Source organism: Glandiceps talaboti, chromosome 8 (genome assembly GCF_964340395.1).
Source record: "Glandiceps talaboti chromosome 8, keGlaTala1.1, whole genome shotgun sequence".
NCBI lineage: Eukaryota > Metazoa > Hemichordata > Enteropneusta > Spengelidae > Glandiceps > Glandiceps talaboti.
In genome coordinates, this window is record NC_135556.1 from 6,654,046 (window position 1) to 6,663,258 (window position 9,213).

The window sequence follows — 9,213 nt, forward strand, 5'->3', positions numbered from 1 at the left end:
AAACATACCCGGAATGACCAGTGACTCATTGAATATTGTTCATCAATAGTAAATTACAGCATGATTTTTCAGGTTTTGGGTGTTTGAATCAACTGCAAATTTTACAACAGTCATTTTATTTGAAAATACTACTAGGAAAATATAAACAAATCATACTGGGAGAAAAATAGTTGGTGTGGATGAGGATGGAAAGAAAATATATTGACATGGTCGAAAAGGAAATACTTACAAAGATTTTACATCAGTGTTGAAATAAATGTTAATTTTTATATTGATAGCTTATGAAAGTGCTGAAAAAATTATTTTAACAACTACTTTTTTACAAGTGAACAAAAAATTGTATGCTATGCTATAGTATGAATATTAATTAGGCCATGAAAATTGATATTATCTAGGACTCCTGTTTATTGTGTGGAGAACTTTTCAGTACCCACAGAAACTTTCCAAGTGACATTTTTTGATAATAAACAAAAGAAAGCCCAATCAATCGCAACAGTGCATTTGTAAGCCACACAAAAATACCCCACTATTTGGAATGGGCAAGCACTTTTTGATTTGGGCAAGTACTTTTTGTTTTCTACTTGCCCAGTGGACAAGCGAAATGTTTTCATTATTTCGACCCCTGATATATATATAACAATCGGTCTTATCGTCAGCACCGGATAACTTGATAACGTCAGTTTACTAGCATGCTATTTATAACCTGATTTGGTGTTCGTAGTAGTCCGAGATAACTGTGGGACTCGTACACCTCCACACCAGGTGATTATCTTTATTGGGCAGTCCAAATGATATATTTTCGCAGCTATTTGAATGTTTTATGTTGTTGGCGGGATATTAACAAAAATATAACTATTTTTGAAAAGAAAAAAAAAATTGTTATTTCCCATGCCGGGAATCGAACCCGGGCCGCGCGGGTGAAAGCCGCGAATCCTAACCACTAGACCACATGGGAGAACTGAAATTGATTGGATTTCCATTATACTTGAATAATACTATTGAAATATCTCTCACCCTCTTTGTCTTTATAATAGAGCTAGAGCTGTCGTGTCCAGTCAAGAAACAAACCTATATAACTTCGGTAAATGGATCAATATGCCAGCCCCGGCCGCCACACCACCTGGGTCTGACTCGGGTTTTACGATTTGAAGCGCCATCAACGGTAGGAAATATTGTCCGTCAAGCTTCAGATGACTCTTCAGATGACAAGCGCTAAGCATGCGCATGCGAGTACAAACGTATACTAGCTGGAGAGGATGTAGAACATGAACATGTATGATGTAGAGGTACTTGTGCGCTGAAGTCTATGTAGATGAACACCGATCGTGTACTACCCCATGGTATACCGAAAAGTTGTATGAATAAGGTATTTAGGAAGGCACTATACCCCTTGACTACCTCCTGTGTACTACTATGTCACTAGCATCTGAATGATACATAACACTGTTATATACTGTAACATTTGTTGGGTCCCATCCGTCGTTGTCGTCAAGCCCAATCCTATAGTGAATATTGTCACCCGGGTGTTGGCATCATGGATCCTGTCTTCGATATGTGGCCATGTAACAGTTACTGCACATCGCAGTTGTTGTACGTATAATGTACATGCTGCAAGACCAGACGTCGTGTGTCCATGTCACAATGGATGTAAATTTATACCTTTTCATGTTTAAATTATTTTATTCGTAAACAATATTTTCAAAGCTTACCTGAATCTACAAAAGTTATCTTTTTCTTTATTCAGGATTATTCTAGCTTGTAACAAGATAAATTCATATGTGTGCCTACATTTCAAGTTCTGTAGATCTACCGGATGACTTCAACTGGAAGAGTTATCATTGTCAAGGTATCTTCTAGTGATGACATATACATCAATATTTTTCAAGATGCAAATTTTCATACCAGAATTATAATCCTAATCCAACATAAGGCCTTTAATCAATCAGATTATACATAATCTCAACAAAGAGTAGTCTATCCATCATTGAATCTAAAGATCTCTCTAATCTAGAGATGATTTATCACATTATGTTAACCCCCATTGACATCCAGAACTTGGTGGTTGGAGGCCAGAGTAAACAGTGAGGGAAGATCATATGTCACTTCCCTATTAAGCCACACGACCAGGCCTAGGGCAGTCTAACAGTCAAAAGAAACTTTTCATAACCAAATCTTAAAAGGATTATCTCCCATGTCATCCCCAATAACCACCAAATTATGAAAATACTGTGAAATATATCTTTCCAATACAGTTTTAAAAAATCTTAAAGGGCTATGTTTCAATCCCAGATCACCAATAAGGATTACATTCTTTTGGGTTCTGGTTGAAGTTTTTCTGTATCATTGTAGACTGGAATCCATGCAGATGGGGATTTTAATGTTTGGTTTCCCATCTCATGAACAGTTTATCTAGCTAGGTGTGAGAGGGAAAACCAAAATTTAAAATCCCCATCTACATGGATTCCAGGCTAATATCATTGCTGAACAATAAGTTTTCACAATTATATTTTAATCCTACTCTGAAGGCAGTCTGTTTAACCATCTCAAGATGTGTATTTGTAAAAAATCTGTACAATGAATTCTAAAATTAAAGTATGTAAATAATCAATGAGTTAAGTCATTTATAAGTCACCTAACATTGCACTAAGGTTTGACTGAAAAATTGAAATAATTTCTTCAATAGATACAGCCCATTTCAGGTTAGTGTTCACTGATTCTGTTTGATAGCACCACGTAGAAATCAATAAGAAACTGCACATTCTAAAACTGCACTTTTAAGATTGACTGAATACAGGTTCTTGCAATATTTGTCTAAGCTGAAATGCCACCATGCTGACATGAAATGCAGCCATCAAAACATTGGCAGCTGTCTGTCCATGTCTAGTATATTTACATGGTTATTTCATTTTGACAAAATGTAGCAAGAAATTGCAATCTTGGTATCTTAAAGTGTAGCTTGTACAGTTTCTTACTGTTTTCTGCGTGGATGTATCAAACAGAGTTAGTTGACACTAACATGAAACAGGCAGTACATGTACTCTGTAATTTTTATGTATCCATTGCTTGCCCAGGAATGACATTAGTAAATGAACTTCCATCATCCTTGTTAATTCTTCTCCGTCAATCCCCATTCTTTTGCATTAGTCTTCCAGTACTCCTCATAAGTCTTGAATGATGGATGATGTTGCCAGGCAACAACTTCTTTATGGTGCAACTCTTCTTCTGACACTCCATCCAGATCAAAAAAGTTGACAATCTGGTTTAGATAAGAGAACAGAAATACAAAGATTGTAAACAAATGTAATACAATGTACTTTCTATCGAGAAGTCTTTAAAAGGGAAAGCCATTCCAGGAAGTAGATTTCATTAACTTTGGGTTGCACATTGAATATTCATGATTATTTATCTGAAGGATATAAGCTCTTAGGAGTCATGAATATTCAGTGTGCATCTAATGAATATTCATGTCTGTTACGACCTATGACGCAATGGTTGGTGTTCCACTGAAAAAACAATAGAGGTGAAAACGCATTGTAATTACCAAGGTATCAGTTACACTAACACTTTACCTTGAAGTCATTTTAACTTCTGGGAGATTATCACAGAATAAATAATTAATCATATACTAGTAATCAGTATGTATCAGCAGATAAACTGACACTTGAGATTATTTCATTTAGATAAGGGGATTTTGTAATGGACTAAGTGTCTTTCAGGCTATGTTTAGTTGGAAGAGAAGAGTAGCCAAGGAAAGAAGGAAAACAGCAAAATCAGTTTTATTCCTCCACAAACAAATATAATAAAGAAATCAAATTATTGATAACATGTTTGTTGTGCTCTAAGTCAAAAGGATGCCCCAATGACACACCAAAATGCAGTGTTGCCCTATCCTGTATTATTTAGTGACTTACAAGAAAATTTGATTTCTATGTTGACCCACAACCATATTTTGCCTTTTATTGGTAAGCCATAACTTAAAACTCAAAAGAATGCCCTTATCAACATCAGTCTGTGGCAGGGATATATTGCCAAGGTCCTAAATGTCTACACTACCACATTTTTTTTAAGGTTAAACAGAAATCTATCAATTCTGATTTTTTTCAACCTTGGAGGGCATTCATTGATATGATGACAACCAATCCTTTGCTCTACACATTACATGTTAGATGCCTTCCAGGTGCAATTTGTATGACCGTTTGAATGCAAAATGATAATAAATAATGAGCCAAACTTTTGCATGTACATGTACTCATTATAATCACAAATTTTGAGAAAATTGTTAGTATTCAAATTTTTTTTTGAATACTAATAATAAAACAATGGATATGAATGAAATACTAACAGGTTGTTGTACAAAGTTTGGACCATCAACAAATGCTTCAACCATGTTATTCTCTGGATCACAGAAATACAGAGCCCAGCAGTTGCCATGAGTAATAGGGATGACAGAATGTACAGGTTCATGTTGCAACTGATCTTGTAATCTCCTTAAGTGATCAATAGACCTGAAATGGAAAAGATGACAGTCTGTTATTATAAGGATAGTATGAGGGACGGTTACTTTGTATTTATCAAGAGAAATTGTGCGTGTAAATATGATGTCATTGCCAGAGATTTTCCCATAAACCCTTGCTGGAAATTCCAAAATGGCTGAACACAAGTGTTCCTATCTATCAGTCTATTTGTATCTACTTGATTGACCTGTAAGGTAAAATCGACAGTCAAAACAGATACAATATTGTTTGAGACTGTCACTTGCAGTAGCCGTGTACGATCATGGTGTGGTGCATGTTTTTGTTTTGCTTATCAAAAATATTTAAGGGGCACGTGTTGTCTTTCATATAGTCCTTGATAAGTACTCGTGAATCACCCTCTGCAAGAGACAGACACATGCAACAATTGTATCCATTCTGACTTTCAATTCTGTGCATTTGCTGTATTAGATTTAAAACACAAAACTTACTGTAGTCTAAATGATAACTGGTGTACTATTGGTAAGTCTAGATAAACTTACTGTACGTAGTCTAAATGATAATTGGTGTACTATTGGTAAGTCAAGATAAACTTACTGTAGTCTAAATGAAAACTGGTGTACTATTGGTAAGTCAAGATAAACTTACTGTAGTCTAAATGATAATTGGTGTACTATTGGTAAGTCAAGTCTAAATGATAACTGGTGTACTATTGGTAAGTCAAGATAAACTTACTGTAGTCTAAATGATAATTGGTGTACTATTGGTAAGTCAAGATAAACTTACTCTAGTCTAAATGATAACTGGTGTACTATTGGTAAGTCAAGATAAACTTACTGTAGTCTAAATGATAATTGGTGTACTATTGGTAAGTCAAGTCTAAATGATAACTGGTGTACTATTGGTAAGTCAAGATAAACTTACTGTAGTCTAAATGATAACTGGTGTACTATTGGTAAGTCAAGATAAACTTACTGTAGTCTAAATGATAATTGGTGTACTATTGGTAAGTCTAGATAAACTTACTGTAGTCTAAATGATAACTGGTGTACTATTGGTAAGTCCAGTCTAAATGATAATTGGTGTACTATTGGTAAGTATAGATAAACTTACTGTAGTCTAAATGATAATTGGTGTACTATTGGTAAGTCAAGTCTAAATGATAATTGGTGTACTATTGGTAAGTCTAGATAAACTTACTGTAGTCTAAATGATAATTGGTGTACTATTGGTAAGTCAAGTCTAAATGATAATTGGTGTACTATTGGTAAGTATAGATAAACTTACTGTAGTCTAAATGATAATTGGTGTACTATTGGTAAGTCTAGATAAACTTACTGTAGTCTGAATGATAATTGGTGTACTATTGGTAAGTCAAGTCTAAATGATAATTGGTGTACTATTGGTAAGTATAGATAAACTTACTGTAGTCTAAATGATAATTGGTGTACTATTGGTAAGTCTAGATAAACTTACTGTAGTCTGAATGATAACTGGTGTACTATTGGTAAGTCTAGATAAACTTACTGTAGTCTAAATGATAATTGGTGTACTATTGGTAAGTCAAGTCTAAATGATAATTGGTGTACTATTGGTAAGTCTAGATAAACTTACTGTACGTAGTCTAAATGATAATTGGTGTACTATTGGTAAGTCTAGATAAACTTACTGTAGTCTGAATGATAACTGGTGTACTATTGGTAAGTCAAGATAAACTTCAGATAATGGTCTAGCTTCAATGAATTCAAATAGTCGATAGTCTCTTCCAATCATTCTTACTATGCGGTTGTTTCCTAGGTAACCATATTTTGCCGGGAAAAGTCCCATGATTCTAGAATAGAAGGCCACCATTCCATCTATGTTATGTACCTGTAACAATATATTTGCAAATATAATATGTGGAGTAAAATATTGGATACTATACTGGATTAGCTGTACATCAGAAATGAACTTTTAGTACTTCAGTGTCATTCAAAGAAAAGAGCTCTAATCAAAATAAGCCCATGTTGAAGATATAGTTCCAAATAGTGTTGGGGAGCCCTCATGCATTGATCAACCCCTTTAAAGACCAAGACTTTTACGGGCACAAGGGTGGAGCAACACAGGTACAACTAGACTGTAAGATACGTCGTGACGTTTCGCCCTCACCGGCCTCCTCTCTCCTCTTGGGGGTTGGCCGATGGTTGAGGGCGCCCCGTCACGGCGTACCTTACAGACTAAGGTACAACATACCTTATAATCTAAGTCCTCAACTACTGTTTGTACCTTTTATACAAGTTATGAATGTCTTTCAGACAAAAAGTGATGTGAGCTTCAAAATGGATAGATTGACTGAAGCCATTTCCAGTTCCCCAAGCCTGGCATTTCATGTACACATAAAGAGGCCATGTAACTTTAATTATCAAACAACACGGTGTGTAATACAAGTCTCTGCTGTTCCAACATGCTGTTATTAATCCCGATTCATTTGCCTACTTTCCATATTTCATGATTTGTAACAGGTTCCGTTCTTCCACGGTCTGGTGTCGGCAGTTGCATTTGTTTACAAACTAAAAAACTAAAAGTTGGTAAAATCAGGATTAAGTTATATAATAAACAGTCTTATATAATTACCTTCATACTGACATGACTGAAACTGATATTTCTCTGCCAGGGATCATTGGCTTGGTCTTCAGCCCAAAATTTTCCTGGCCTGTCAATGTCTTCCAGGAAAGGATATTCTTTCCTGAGCGAAGTGAGCCAATGTCGTCTTGTCTGGAAACCAGGCAACTTTGAGCATATCATCTGAGTCTCCTCTTTAATACTCACAGAGTTGATATTGAATGGAAACTGAACAAAATCTTGAATGTGGTAGCCTAGAAATCAAACACATTCTTATATTTAGTGGTTGCATAACATTTGTGTGGCTAAAAGTGGAGATGGAGAAATCGGATTACCCTTGGCTTGTAAAATATCAGATGCCCAGAATTTCTTGATTAATAGCTTGGACAAGTGTAAGGAAAAAGTGTTCTAAACCAATTAAAAAAGTGCTTCTCTGAACTTACATTCAACAACCTCGAGCTCACAGTATGATGGCAAATTAACCTGAGATTGACAGTTCAGGTTTTCTAATTTTGTATAAGGGGAGATACCTCGATTCAGAAAAAGACACAAGACAGTGTATGATAAATCTCCATGTGTGTGTCAAAATGAACAAAAAAAATCGTGTACAGATTTTCTTATCGCATATATAATCAAAATTAAAATCAATGGCAACATATCCAATTAAGAATGAAACGAGAGACTGAGTGATCTGTTGTCAACAGTCAACATATCAAGGCGGACATCGGAAAGACAAAAGATTATAAAGTTGCACAACTGAGGGCGCTGTTCTACACAGCACTTCGATTTCTGCAAGGTCACAAGACGTCTGCAGCAGGACTTACAAACAACGTGCACACTCTTCGTAAAAGTACAGCCGTGCAAAAAATATCTTATGCAAATATACCCCTCCAAGTGTGATTATCATAGTAAGTTAGAAGTCCAGATGTTAGACACTGAACAGATTTTGGCAGCAATTAAGTTTGACACTTGTAAACAAATAATCCCCCTTCACAAATAGTATATTTATATACCTGTTTCTACATATATCTTAATCATATCTCCATTATCATCTGTAATGAACACGGCCCATTGATCACACTCATTAATGGCTCGGAAATTCTTCACAGCAGGGTCATCCATCACCATTTCACCAACTTTACGAAGTGTTTCCAACGAGTCAACTCTGAAGGCATAGTAGTTAAGTTCATTGAACTCAACTGTTTCTGAACGATGATGTAATAGAGCTAGTTGGTGATGTTCTCGTGGATCCCTTGTGAAAAATGTTATTGGTACTTCTGGCATCCATTTTTTGAAAAGACGAATCAACATCTTAAAAATAGACTGAAGAACAGGATGATTCAAACGTTGAGAATATTTGGGTGGTGGTGGAGCATTGACGCCTCCTTCATCTGCTATCTGTGTGTGACGAGAGTAGAATCATAACATAAAAACAAAGTAATTAACATTGTGTAATAAATGAATAAATAAACAAACAAAATTAATTAATTAATTAATTAATTAATATTTAATTTGACAGTGTTTCCCAAGTTCTGCATCATTGTTTTTGAACTTTTTGAAGTTTTTCCGACTCCAACTTGAATACCCCCCGCCTTTTTTGTAGGTCTTTAGACTTTGCGCTTTGAATTAGAAAAGTCATCATTTGTCTTACAAGGTCATAGAGATTCGGTTATCTGTAGACGCGCCAAGTAATATCTTAATTTACAAGGTCAAAGGTGAGCATATTGACTCAACATTGAGACAACAACGGTACGTCAAAACTTTCAAATATATTGAGGATGTTACGATGAGGAGACACATATTTCAAAGAATCCATATCAAATTTCTTAACGTTTTTACTATTAAATACCATAATAATACAGTACTCTCGTATGCCTTACGTTCATCAGAAATAATTTTTGAAGCAGACGAAAATGTTCATTTGCTGTCCTTGGAAATGTTGCAATTCCGACGTGACTGTAGTAAACTGGCATAGCTAACTTGGTGTTGTTTCCTTCATCGTTTACGTATCGTAGCGGGGGTCGTGGTCTTGATACAAAGTATATGATGACGGCGATGAAGATTACAAATATCCACCCAGCCTTGCCCATCTTTACGGAGCGATGCAAAAAAAAGTTACACACAGAAGTCAAGTCACCTG

The 9,213-nt window shown here is 35.5% G+C and overlaps 1 protein-coding gene and 1 non-coding gene across 2 annotated transcripts; both read right to left on the minus strand.

The window, feature by feature from the left end:
* Positions 1–883: 883 nt before the first annotated feature.
* Positions 884–955, minus strand: Trnae-uuc (transfer RNA glutamic acid (anticodon UUC)). Its single transcript has one exon. It is a non-coding gene; the product is annotated as a tRNA-Glu (tRNA).
* A 2,151-nt stretch (positions 956–3,106) lies between these two features.
* Positions 3,107–9,163, minus strand: LOC144438774 (uncharacterized). The gene is made up of 6 exons (XM_078127941.1): positions 8,954–9,163; positions 8,087–8,471; positions 7,086–7,327; positions 6,142–6,341; positions 4,343–4,505; positions 3,107–3,256 (listed from the first exon to the last, which is right to left on the minus strand). Exons 1-6 carry the CDS (start codon positions 9,161–9,163, stop codon positions 3,107–3,109), a joined length of 1,350 nt encoding a protein of 449 aa, XP_077984067.1.
* Between the last annotated feature and the right edge of the window lie 50 nt (positions 9,164–9,213).

What these genes read in the sequence shown, in the direction of transcription:
- LOC144438774 (XM_078127941.1), bottom strand. Translation starts at nt 9,163, where the DNA reads ATGGGCAAGGCTGGGTGGATATTTGTAATCTTCATCGCCGTCATCATA. An exon ending in TCAGTCATGTCAGTATGAAG is followed by an intron (nt 6,342 to 7,085) that starts GTAATTATATAA and finishes ATATTGTTACAG; the next exon opens with GTACATAACATAGATGGAAT. An exon ending in CAGTTATCATTCAGACTACA is followed by an intron (nt 4,506 to 6,141) that starts GTAAGTTTATCT and finishes TTTCCATTTCAG; the next exon opens with GTCTATTGATCACTTAAGGA.